Source organism: Oncorhynchus tshawytscha, linkage group LG11 (genome assembly GCF_018296145.1).
Source record: "Oncorhynchus tshawytscha isolate Ot180627B linkage group LG11, Otsh_v2.0, whole genome shotgun sequence".
Classification (NCBI taxonomy): domain Eukaryota; kingdom Metazoa; phylum Chordata; class Actinopteri; order Salmoniformes; family Salmonidae; genus Oncorhynchus; species Oncorhynchus tshawytscha.
In genome coordinates, this window is record NC_056439.1 from 25,248,001 (window position 1) to 25,261,347 (window position 13,347).

Sequence of the window (13,347 nt, forward strand, 5' to 3'; positions counted from 1 at the left end):
GATGGACATTCGTAGAAGAGGACAAAAACAACAGAGAGAGTTGAAGTCTGAGGTAAAAGTGACGGAGGGGGAAAGAGAGAGAAACGCTGCCGTGTTCCAACGGGAAGGAGAAAAGATAAATAATTAGTTGAGTGAGGTAAAGGGATAGGAGGCTAGATGGAAGAAGAAAGGGCTTCATGAGGACATGAGAGAGAGGGGGATTTAGGTGAGAATATTGTTTCTCCCCCATTCCCCCTGTTGCTGGAAGGACATTTAATTTCCCTACTCTTCTGTAGCAAAACATGGCATGTTTCTCTGTGGGGCTCAAGTTCACACAGAAACAGCTCTCTGCAGGTAGAAATCTGAGCCACCTGAGAGAGCTGGTCATATAATGGTTAGTAGCGGACTACGAACAGCGCCGTCTGAGACTGTCTTTTGTTCCGCATTGTAGGAGTCGGGTGGTACAGACAAGCACTACAGAGTGATGTCTGTGTAAGAGACACAGAGCAGACATTGGGTCTTTCTCTCTGTAGGGGATCAGTGGTCATCTAAGGTGGCAACACAAAATAACCTACAGCCTGCTGACTGGGTGAAAAGGGAGTGAGTGGTACAGACAGATTGTGTGCATCTCAATAAGAGAGCATAACAGGGTTGCAGTCGGACATGACTTTTTTCCACAAAGACGTTAACTGGTATTTCCTGGAACATCATAACAGACCTTTTTGGTGAGTGAGTCGTCAGAGTCGGGAGGCATGCGTGTGGAGACGTGGAACATGACCTCGACGGTAGAGGTGGCGAAGTAAGGCGTGGTCAGACCCGTGCTCTTGTTCCTCTGAAGACCTCCCATGAAGCCACAGTGACTGGTCAGATTCACCTGTTACACACACACAAAGGACCATCAGCACTGGACACAACCATACATTAACCCTAACGAACCACGTCACAAAGTCCCTCCAAGAGGCAGAAAACAATACAACGTAATATTAATATAACTCACTATTAATGATACATATAAGGCTTATATAAAGTGATGCTGAAAGGTTGTAGTGCAGAGAGCAAGGGTCTGTCTTACCTCCCAGCCCAGCCCAGAGACAAAGTCCTCGTAGGCCTGACTACCACTGGTGTTAGACAGGATAGAGTGCTTGTCCTCTTGCCCCTCCGCCACGTAAAACACGGCTATCTTGTGAGTCTCTCGACTAGAGGAAAAGAGGGGCATTGGAAGAAAAGACGAACAAGAGAAAGATAAGGACATATTTTTGTTGTTCCCAAAAAAAACAGTCACTTTTTCAGTCTGAAAGAGAAACAGTAACTTACCACTGCCTGGAGTCGAGGTTCTTCAGCTCTCTAAGCAGTTTCTCGTTCTTCTTCAGGAGATGGAAGTTGCTCCTATGACCGAAAACAAGTGTATACGCCATTGGCATAAATAATTGTGGCATAGATTCTACATAGCCTATAGATTATATTTACAACACCGTGAGGTCTTGGTATAGCTTCTAAAGATTATCAAGCTTGACTGCAACAACAACACAGAGTATGGACAAAGTATCTATTCTAGTCTATTCTACAACAACAAGGCCCTGCACCCCCACTCCCTACAGGCAGACAGTGATCAGGTGATTAGGGCTGTAGTCCACATACATTCACTAAGTAGCCCCAGACCTCTCCCTCCAGACTCTCTCTCCAACATTAACAGGCCCACACTCCTAAATGGCCACCACTTTGTTTTAGTCACAGTATTTCCTGGAAAATCAGACCAATCGAGTCAAACCACAGCCAAACAAGACACATGCAGTGGTGGCAGTAACTCTGAGAACCCCCCCCCCCAAAAAAAAATCATAATTCAAATTATTTTAGCTAAAAACACAACTACTCTGCTACTTTATAGCAAGCAACGCACAGATGATCCTGAGAAATCAATAAGATTAGATCTTGGTTACCAGCGTCACAACATGAGATATGGAGTTTTTAAGATTGTGCATTATGTTCTCCCATCTGGAGCTTGAACATTAGCAGCTTAGTGTAGGCGAGAGGTCCTCAAGTGGGGGGTGTAAAAGCCACGACTACTTTCATGAAAGGACTTTGTTTCGTGGTGTTTTTCCTCCTCCCACCCTTTCACCATTTGAGTATGGACCTCTTTATTAGCTTGTTACAACGTAATGGTCTTCATTTTCTCCATTGAAAGTGAGCCATTTCAGAGGCGGCAAGCGGGAACAGCATGAAAGGCCGTTCTTGCAGGCACTGTGTAATCTCGCTACCCCCAAGAGTGAATTGCAATATATTAGTCTAACGAGGAATAAACGGCAGTGTTTCCACTATAGTCAAAATAATTTTCAGGATGGAAAATGCTGTCAGTGTAAACTTTATCTGGTTTTAGTAGTTTAAGTATGTAGAAAAGATAAAAGGGAGCAATATATTTTTGATAAGATCCTCTTTGAAAACTAACAAATCACCAATAAAAACTAGCAATTTAGAGTCTAAAGGAGCTAACAGACAGCGGCCACTAGAAAGGCTGGCCCATTCATTTTCAATGAAACCTAGACGGGGGCTAAATTCTACCCAGGCAGAGCGGTCAGTGGTGCTCATGCCCGTGGAAGCAAAGCAGCCAAGGGGGAGAAAATAGGATTCTGCTCTATTTTTGAAGCAGTGCTGTCGTTGTTGACCAATCACAGTAGAAAACGTTGCCTGCGTGGTGATACGCATGTCCAACAGCAGCACCAGCTCACTTAACCACTCTAGCTAGCTAACACTATCAGTTTACAGTCACGTTTGAACAAAAATAATTGTTTTCTAATCCATTTGGGATGAATAATTTATGTTGCATGTAAATACTTTTTCATACATTCTTATAGTCTTATACCGATGATTTATTTGCACGTTGATAATGTTTGTTTATTTTGTTGCTATGGTCACCGGTGTCTGTCGCCCTCGTGTGTGAAGGCACTTGCAGCTTTGACTAGAGGGACAAGTGGTGTACTATGCGGGGTACTCTAGGTGATATTCCGCTGGCTGTCTGAAAAGGGTTAAAAATGATGATTTAAAAAAATAAAATAATGCTTGAGCCACTCATTTTTCAGGAAATTAGCTTTAAAACAGCAAATAATAAAATATCTGCAGCCAAGAGGGCCTTTAAAAACTTTAGTTAAGACCCCGCAATTGGCCACGCCCACTACCGTCCCTACGCTAACCTTTTTTTATTTTACCTATATTTAAACTAGGCAAGTCAGTTAAGAACAAATTCGTATTTACAATGACAGCCTTGGAACAGTGGGTTAACTGCCTTGTCCAGGGACAGAAAGACAGATTTTTACCTTGTCGGCACAAGGATTCGATCTTGCAACCTTTCGGTTACTCGTTCAATGCTAACCACTAGGCAACCTGCCGCCCCAACATTGCCACAGCTGCTGAAAACAACCCAAGGGGAAACACAGAATGTGGTATGAATGCCAGGAGAAGGAAAGTGATGCATTTTTTCTCCATTTAAAATCAGGATTTAATAAAATATTTTTTTAAAGGAGAGAGAGGCAGGGTTTTTAAAGGTCTGTGTCCTTTTATTCTCCCTTTGTATGATGGGAGTACGCTAATAAATGTATGTTCTAGTGCCTGTCCCTCCATTCAACTCATAAGATAAGAGATCTTTCATATAAACCCCCATCACACTCATAAAACCCCCCTCCCCCATTCAAAACACAAACCTGTTGAAGATATATTTTTGGACGAGTAATGAAGGGAAGAAATTAATGGAAGGGGCTATTTTTATGTTGAGCACTGCTCCTGGATAGATGGATGGAGAAAACATGTGTACACTGATAAACACGGCCATTAGGGCTCGATGTGATGCGCGGTTTCCATTTAGCCCAATTAGTTCTCATCAATAAAGACCCAGCATCCATCTCTCGTAATACAATGAGATAATACTTCAAAGACATCAATGCAATGGGAAAAGCCATCAGAAATAGCTGATTCGGAAATGAATCTAAGTAAAGTAATTTAAGTGAAGTGTTGTGAAAATGAGGTGGATGAGATTAGAGAGAGAGAAACAGAGAGACAGAAACGGACACAGAGACAGAGGGAGAGAGAGGGAGTTGAACAGAGAAAGACAGAGAGAGAGGGAGATAAACAGAAAGACAAAGAGAGAGAGTGCGTGAGAGAGAGTGAGATAGCTGGACTATGTAGTCTAAGCTGATTATACTAAATCTGACGGGCTGAGAGACAAACAAGGCTTGTGGTAGCAGTGACACAGAATGCATTTTCCCACTATCTGAATTTACCACAGTACCTAGAACAAGCTAGGAAAACAAGCCAAAACCAAAGTTAGCTAAAGTTAAATCATCACATACCCATCCTCTACCTGAATCTACTGGATCTCTAAAACATTGTCATCAAATGTCACAGTTCTCTAAACTAATACCTACAGAATAAAGCCATTTCATTATAAAAACTTAAATCAACTGTAAACTATGATTTTGGTTGTTCAGTAGGGCACACTGTAGCAAAACTTTTTGAAACGGTTTGAAATGGAAACTGAAAATGGGCTTTTCATTTTGGACAAGGTAGTACAGTACCTCGCTTTCACTCAGTTTCAAAAAGTTCTCTCCTGCTTCATGCCCTACTGAACAGGACCATAGTTTGTGGTGTGGTTGGTCTTTCACCTCTTCTCCCAGGAGTTCATGCCCAGGATGTTGAGTAGCAGCCTGCAGTAGTAAAAGGCGGACTGGGGCCTGTGGGGCTCCGGCTCCCCCTGCTCCACAGCCCTCATGTTCAGCCCATTCCCCCTGTGCACCGCAAAGTCCCTCTCCTCAGCACACTGCTTCAGGATGGCATTGATCACGTCGTTCTCCTGCTTCTCCGAGACACAGACAGGGGGCGGGGCGGGGATGTTGAGGGGGGCACCGGCACGCTGCAGACACTCAGGGCTGGAGTAGCCCAGGTACTGCAGCATCTCATCTAGAACGTCATCTTCTAGTAGGGAGTCCCAGGACGGAACCACCTCCCGACACACACGCTTGGCCTGCGGGGCCATGAGCTCCAAGGCACCTTCCTCCTCCCCCTCTTCTTCCTCCTCCACAGCCTCCCCCTGCTCCTCCTCTCCCAGCTCCTCCTCTCCCAGCACCACAACCACCTCTTCTTCTTCCTCCTCCTCCTCCAGTGCAGCCCCCTCTTCCCTCTCTCCAAGCTCCCCTGCTCGGTTCTTCTCCCCATCTGTATTCGTTCTCTCTGTAGGTCTTTTACTGTAGAGGTGCAGGGACTGGTTAGGAGCACCACAGTGAGGCGGGCCGTACAGTACAGCCGAGTCCCACGAGTGTTTGCCGGAGATATCCCTAACAATAACCCTCACACAGGCGCTGGTCGTGGTGAGGCCTGCAGACATCCCACCTCCGGGCACACCGTCCTCAGCCCGGATCTGGAGACAGGACAGGAGGGTGGTACCGTTCAGGACAAAGAACTGTAGGTTGGGCCCGTCGAAGAGCTCTGGGGCCAGGTCAGGGCTCTCGCTGTAGGGGTTGTCCATGTTCTCACAGACATGGCTGGTCAAGGTGGCAGGGCCTCCAGACATGGGGTAGTGGCCAAGGTGGTTGACGAGGTGGGTGATGACTGTCCTGGCTGCGATGGAGATCAGACCATGCTGGATACGGCTCCGCACTACAGGGAGAGAGGAAGAATAAGGAGATAAAGAGAGGAAGAGCTCCACAATTAGAACAGGGGTATGTATTGGAATCTGTTTGATGTTGACATTTCAAGGCCAGTGTCAATAAACAGAGAAGAGATAGAAAAAGAGAAGTCAGCCAGTCAATAACATGTAGGTATCAGCTCAACCCAGTGGGACCAGGCATTTGTAGTGTCAGAGTTTTATCTCCAACAGAGTGTAGAGGGATGAGGGAGAGGACTCTGTCTGTGGAATCTAGCCAATCAAAGCGCATTTAGGGTATGATGAAGAAATCAAGGTCTGTGTAGTAGAGCGCTAGATTCCAGTTAGAACACTAGATACCTCAATGGCGCCAACTGTGTGGCACCATGCAGAGAACAAGCCAATGCCATCACACTCAGTGTGCTAGCAGCCATCCCTTTGCAATAAGCATAATTACAGTCCCACAGAGCTGCACAAACCCTGAGCGAGCCATTACAGGGAAAAAAAGAATGTGCCTATCGACAGAACATGATGATAGGTTTCTCTCCAACAAAATCGAAGGTGCCCTTTCAGGTACAGGTCTCTCTTGCATAAGCTATTTTGATCTCAATGGAGGCAAACCTGTATAAATAAAAAGCTAACATCTTCCCTTCCCTCTCTCCATCCAGCCATCCTCGGCCACACCAAAAGAAAAGGAGTGAAATAAACAAAGAAATGGATAGATAGAGGACCGGAGAGAAAGACAGTTAGTTGCTAACAACTTTGGAAGGAAAGCAGCATGCCTCACCAAGTGCTCCAATGATTAGTCATTTTCTACTGATGGAAAAAGCTGCAGGTGCCCAGGTACAGAGGCTCCCTGCTGCTCTGAATCTAACACAGGAGTCAGGACACAGAGGAACCTAGCTGCATTCACATCACATTCAGTCCTTAGCACTGCTACCTTTAACAAGCCAGGCCACACCTAGCACTGATATAGTGGTACCCTCCATTAGACACCATGATGAAGAAGGCTACAGACATAACAGGGCTAGGCCAGACCTGAGGCAGAGCAGCCACAGTGACTGGACTCAGCTCATCCATTTTCCCTCTCCTCATCAGATAGTTGGTATGATTTCAGTGGGGCGACAAAAATGTCAGGATCGGAATAACGGTAATAACATGGTTATAGTTACTATGTAGTGTAAAGTGCAACCAAGACATTTCGAAAAAGGGGCTTTTGAATATCCACGAGGTTATATGGACTAAAACATGAACGAGTAGGATATGTAGAGATGACAATGTGACTGAGAAAAGGAGAAGTAGCAACAGAACAGGTAGTGTTCTTACCCTCGGTGACCGGTTGTAGTTTGGAGGAGCGTTCTGAGTCAGGGGAGTGGAGGGGCTCTGGTTCCTTCAAACTCTCCAGCAGCAGGAAGGGGTCGTAGTCAGGACTAGTCAGGTCTGACAGGTTCATGGGGAAATACCTGGGGCTGTTGAAGTTCTGGGCCCCATACACACAGCCATGCAGCACCTGAGAGTAGAGAAGGGAAGAAAGGGAAGATTGGAGAAAGACCCAAGAAATCAATCAATTAACACTACCGTATTTCACACGACTGTAGTTTTCTATAGAGAGAGAAAGAAAGAGATGGTAATTAAATTATCTGCCAATCCCGTCACTGTGCGTTTCCATGGAGACAGAGAGGGTGGTAATAATGGGAAGAGAGAATGCTGTGATTGAGTGCTGACTACCGAGGACTGACTACTGAGCAGTGAGTGAGTCTGGGTGCACTGAGTGCCAGCTGTGGCATGCATTAGGAAGGAGTCCCCCCAGTCTGTATTAAAGATGTAACGAAGCAGTCCTGAACTGTTCCACCATTAATGACTTCAGAGAAAGACAGACACCCTGCCACAGAAAGCCTCTGCTAATAGCTCCATTACAAAAAAAAAAAAAACTAAACACAGAGAAATACTACTAGGTGGTTTGTGTTCAACACCCCCACTATATGCTGCTGTCAACGTGAAGCAGAGATCCCTGCTAGCATATATACAAGTAAAATCGAATACGTCGACATTACAGTTGAAGTCGGAAGTTTACATACACTTAGGTTGGAGTCATTAACTCATTTTTCAACCATTCCACACATTTCTTGTTAAACAAACTATAGTTTTGGGAAGTCGGTTAGGACATCTACTTTGTGCATGACAATTGTTCTCAGACAGATTATTTCACTTATAATTCACTGCATCACAATTCCAGTGGGTCAGAAGTTTACATACACTAAGTTGACTGTGTCTTTAAACAGCTTGGAAAATATTCCAGAAAATGATGTCATGGCTTTAGAAGCTTCTGATAGGCTAATTTACATAATTGGAGTCAATTGGAGGTGCCTCTTTGCTTGACATCATGGGAAAATCAAAAGAAAATCAGCCAAGACCTCACAAGTCTGGTTCATCCCTGGGAGCAATTTCCAAATGCCTGAAGGTACCACGTTCATCTGTACAAACAATAGTACGCAAGTATAAACACCATGGGACCACGCTGCCGTCTTACCGCTCAGGAAGGAGACGCGTTCTGTCTCCTCGAGATGAACGTACTTGGTACGAAAAGTGCCCTGTGAAGATGCTGGAGGAAAACAGGTACAAAAGTATCTATATCCACAGGAAAACGAGTCCTATATCGACATAACCTGAAAGGCCGTTCAGCAAAGAAGAAGCCACTGCTCCAAATCCACCATAAAAAAGCCAGACAATGGTTTACAACTGCACATGGGGACAAAGTACTTTTTGGAGAAATGTCCTCTGGTCTGATGAAACAAAAATAGAACTGTTTGGCCATAATGACCATCATTATGTTTGGAGGAAAAAGGGGGAGGCTTGCAAGCTGAAAAACACCATCCCAACCATGAAGCACAGGGGTGGCAGCATCACATTGTGGGGGTGCTTTGCTGCAGGAGGGACTGGTGCACTTCACAAAATAGATGGCATCATGAGAGGGGAAAATTGTGGATATATTGAAGCAATATTTCAAGACATCAATCAGGAAGCTTGGACGCAAATGGGTCTTCCAAATTAACAATGACCCCAAGCATACTTCCAAAGTTGTGGCAAAATGGCTTAAGGACAACAAAGTCAAGGTATTGGAGTGGCCATCACAAAAGCCCTTACCTCAATCCTATATAAAATGTGTGGGCAGAACTGAAAAAGCGTGTGCGAGCAAGGAGGCCTACAAACCTGACTCAGTTACACCCGCTCTGTCAGGAGGAATGGGCCAAAATTCACCCAACTTATTGTGGGAAGCTTGTGGAAGGCTCCCCAAAACATTTGACCCAAGTTAAACAATTTAAAGGCAATGCTACCAAATACTAATTGAGTGTATGTAAACTACTGACCCACTGGGAATGTGACGAAATAAATAAAAGCTGGAATAAATCTCTCTAGTATTATTCTGACATTTCACATTCTTAAAATAAAGTGGTGATCCTAACTGACCTAAGACAGGGAATTTTTACGAGGATTAAATGTCAGGAATTGTGGAAAAACTAAGTTTAAATGTACTTGGCTAAGGTGTATGTAAACTTCCGACTTAAACTGTATATATTGTCTTGAAGTCAATCAATTCGCAATGCTACTTCAGAAAGCTCACATAGAAAGTTAAATTTTTGGATTGGGCATACCTTATAGATACAGCTAAGGACAGACTTGTCTGGCTTGTCCTTGTCAGGGCTGAGTGTTTGGACAGGCTGCAGCAGAGTCTTAGGAGGCAGGGCCATCACCCAATCCAGGAGGCACAACAGCAGAGACACCACCAACTAGGGACAGACAGGCCACAACAAATACAGTTTGATTACATCAAAAAAGCAGAGAACAAAATACTGGATCTTGACAGAAAATGAATTGTGCTTCTGCAAAAAACCATGTCAGGCCAGTACTGTAAACAGAAAACTAACAGTAATGTTGTATTATTAATAGGTCTCCATTTGACTAGGAGAGTTGTGTATGAGGTAAGGTGACATACCCTCTTGTCCAGTTCATGAGGGGAAGATTCTGTGGTGGGGAGCAGGTGAGTTACGGTCGCTATGAGGATCTGAAACAAGAGTTAAAACAAAATTGAAAGCAAAAAGATACTGTATTGTTTTGTCATTTAAAAAGGATACTCTTGAAAAGCTCCAGGAATAATTTACATACCTTAACGCATAAATAAAATGGACACGCAAATTTACCTCAACTATTTTCTTTGGAGTGTCTGGGGGGAATTTCTGAAGGTCATCGACATAGTTTATGAGCAAGTGCAGAATGTCGGAAGCCACCAGCGCAACAGTTTTATTTGGAAACTGAAAAACAAAAAACAGACACACTGGCTACTCTCAGCAGATGTAGAGTAGTGTAGAGCAGGGATGGGCAACGTGCGGTCCGCAGGCACCCCCCGTAGGTCTGCAGATCAATCTCCCCCGCCAAAAACACATAAAAAACATCTCAACTTACTGTTGAGAGTTAGAATAGTAGAATACACCATGTGTCATTTCAAAATGTGCCTGCATCAGCATTTTTTCACTTGTTTTGTCAGTAAATGACAGCCACTTAATAAGCCCTTGTCAGCTAACACTTTGTAGATTGTAGTGAAAATGCAGCCATTGATTTTGTTAGTCACTCACTTAGATATATTAAAAACTACAAACATTTCTCTCCACAGGAGAAAAACAGCACATTGTGTCAGAGACTGTCTTGATCTGTGATCAGGATTAAGGTGTGGATGAGCCTAATTCTGCTGACTGGAAGAGGCCCAAACACTCATTGAGAGGGAGGGTGGGGGGCTCGACCCTCCTCTCACTGTGAGGTGTAGGCTGAAGGGGCTCTGCTATTCCCTCCTCCTCTTTCTGGCACTATCTTAATTGCTTAAAAATCTCCTCCCCTTCATCTTCACCAATTGGAAAACACTTGATAGGTGAAAAGGCGACGGGCTTTCACCTGGTCAGTTATTTCAGATCAGTGCAATAAAGGAAAGGACGTGGAGAGGACGGACATTTTAGACAATTGAGCAAGAGCCATTGTGACTGTGTGAGGGGTGTGTAAGGGGCTCAGGGAGACGACCCTCCTCTCCTTCTCATTGTGACCCTGGCTCAGGAAGACTGCAGAGTGCTTCTCCAGACCAACAGTGCCAATGCCCACACAAAACAATGGGCCGGATCACCAGCTATCCCATTTGATTGGATAACAGTATGGACAGGAGGAGGGAGAGAAGGGGGGCCGTTTGACAAGCGCCCTCATTTCAGACGATAGAAATATAATAATTCCTTGAGGTCGGTGGAGCATGCATTCTTCACTGGATTAGACTTCTGTCTGAGGAGAGTGGAGCGCAGTGGAGAAGCCAAACATGTTGACAGTCGGGCCAGATTTAGCTGGGTTAGAGTTGGGTGGTGTGAGTGTGTGGGGGGGCCCAGACCAGACGGTAGTGTCAGTAAGCTTCTTCTGGCTACTCAGTGCAGCCCATCGCTCTCTCTCTCCAGGCAGGCTAAAACTAAGTGTGCCAGTAAACACCACACAGACCAGGCCACAGGGAGACTGCTGCTGCTGTGCTACTTCTAACCAGGGACTGCAACAGAACACTTCCCATGGCAAGGGATGAAGGCAAGGCAACACATTTCAAAATTCAAGTCACTGTGCATGGCAGATGATGCCAAAAGCACCAAGGTTATGGGTTCAATTCCTGCAGCGATCACATCACAGAACTATTAGTCACTTTAGACAAAAGCGTCTGCTAAGTAAAGTGGCATATTATATATAGCTACCTTCAGAGTGACACAGATGACGTTGAGGGCTTCTTTGATCTGAGTGTGTTGGGTGCCGTGGACCAACTCCTCACACAGCCAGATACCCAGACTGCACAGGGCCACACACCTGACGAGGGCAAACAACAACTATTCATTCATTCATCTTAGCCCATTATAAATTATGTCACATGTTAAAGTTGGTAACCCATAAACCCACATTAACACATACATACAGTGCATTTGGAAAGTATTCAGACCTCTTGACTTTGTCCACATTTTGTTACGTTACAGTCTTATTCTAAAATCGATTAAATCGTTTTTTCCCTCTCAATCTAGACAATAATGAGATTTTTTAGAAATGTTAGCAAAAGGTATAAAAAAAACTGAAATATCACATTTACACAACTATTCAGACCCTTTACTTGGCACAACTGTATTTGGGAAGTTTCTCCCATTCTTCTCCGCAGATCCACTCAACCTCTGTCAGGTTGGATGGGGAGCTTCGCTGCACAGCTATTTTCAGGTCTCTCCAGAGATGTTAGATCGGGTTCAAGTCCGGGCTCTGGCTGGGCCACTCAAGGACATTCAGAGACTTGTCGCAAAGCCACTCCTGCGCTGTCTTGGCTGTGTCGTTGTCCTGTTGGAAGGTGAACCTTCGCCCCAGTCTGAGGTCCTGAGTGTTCTGGAGCAGGTTTTCATCAAGGATCTCTCTGTACTTTGCTCCGTTCATCTTTCCCTTGGTCCTGACTAGTCTCCCAGTCCCTGCCTCTGAAAACATCCCCACAGCATGATGCTGCCACCACCATGCTTTACCATAGGGATGGTGCCAGGTTTCCTCCAGATGTGACGCTTGGCAATCAAGCCAAAGAATTCAATCTTGGTTTCATCAAACCAAAGAATCTTGTTTCTCATGGTCTGAGAGTTCTTTAGTGCCTTTTGGCAAACTCCAAGCGGGACATCATGTGCCTTTTACTGAGGAGTGGCTTCCGTCTGGCCACTCTACCATTTAGGTCTGATTGGTGGAGTGCTGCAGAGATGGTTGTCCTTCTGGAAGGTTCTTACATCACCAAAGAGGAACTCTGGAGCTCTGTCAAAGTGAACATCAGGTTCTTGGTCACCTCCATGACCAAGGTCCTTCTCCCCCGATTTCTCAGTTTGGCCGTGCGGCAAGCTCCAGAAATTGTATTGGTGGTTCCAAACTTCTTCCATTTAAGAATGATGGATGCCACTGTGTTCTTGGGGACCTTCAATACTGCAAAAGAAATGTGGTACCCTTCCCCAGATCTGTGCCTCCACACAATCCTGTCTCGAAGCTCTACGGACCATTCCTTGGACCTCATGGATTGGTTTTTAATCTGACATGCAATGTCAACTGTGGGACCTTATGTAGACAGGTGTGTGGCTTTCCAAATCATGTCCAACCAATTGAATATATCATAAGGTGGACTCCTATCAAGTTGTAGAAACATTTCAAGGATGATCAATGGAAACAGGATGCACCTGAGCTCAATTTCGAGTCTCATAGCAAAGGGTCTGAATGCTTATGTAAATAAGGTATCCGTTTATTTTTAATACATTTGCAAACATTTCTAAAAACCTGTTTTCACAGTAATTAAGGGGTATTGTGTGTAGATTGATGAGGAAAAACATGAATTTCATCAATTTTAGAATAAGGCTGTGACGTAACAAAACATAGAAAAGGGGAAGGGGTCTGAATACATTCCAAATGCAATGTAAACGCTTAATCAACTGGTAATGTCATTGTCAGTCGGACCTTGTATGAGACGAACAGGGACAATATGCTGTGTAGACTACAGTATAACCAAGGACTGTTTTAAATGTCACCACAGACAAAACAGTGACACCCTCCTCCTCATTCCCTCACGTCCAGCCCCCCAGGTCTCTCAGTATTTAGCTGTCTAACACCGTGGCACGGACACCCAAACCAGCACCTCTTTCACCGAGGGGGCCCGGTCCTGCAGAAGACAGAGACTG

General features: G+C 44.8%; 1 protein-coding gene across 1 annotated transcript in view; it reads right to left on the reverse strand.

Moving 5' to 3' along the window:
* The window catches only part of LOC112244970 (ral GTPase-activating protein subunit alpha-1-like), a 77,651-nt gene that overhangs the window by 21,351 nt on the left and 42,953 nt on the right, over window positions 1–13,347 (reverse strand). The window contains 9 exon segments of the mRNA XM_024412881.2: window positions 698–853; window positions 1,052–1,175; window positions 1,294–1,365; window positions 4,629–5,619; window positions 6,932–7,115; window positions 9,259–9,393; window positions 9,600–9,668; window positions 9,805–9,915; window positions 11,371–11,479. Of these exon segments, the coding sequence (XP_024268649.2) occupies window positions 698–853; window positions 1,052–1,175; window positions 1,294–1,365; window positions 4,629–5,619; window positions 6,932–7,115; window positions 9,259–9,393; window positions 9,600–9,668; window positions 9,805–9,915; window positions 11,371–11,479 (1,951 nt within the window).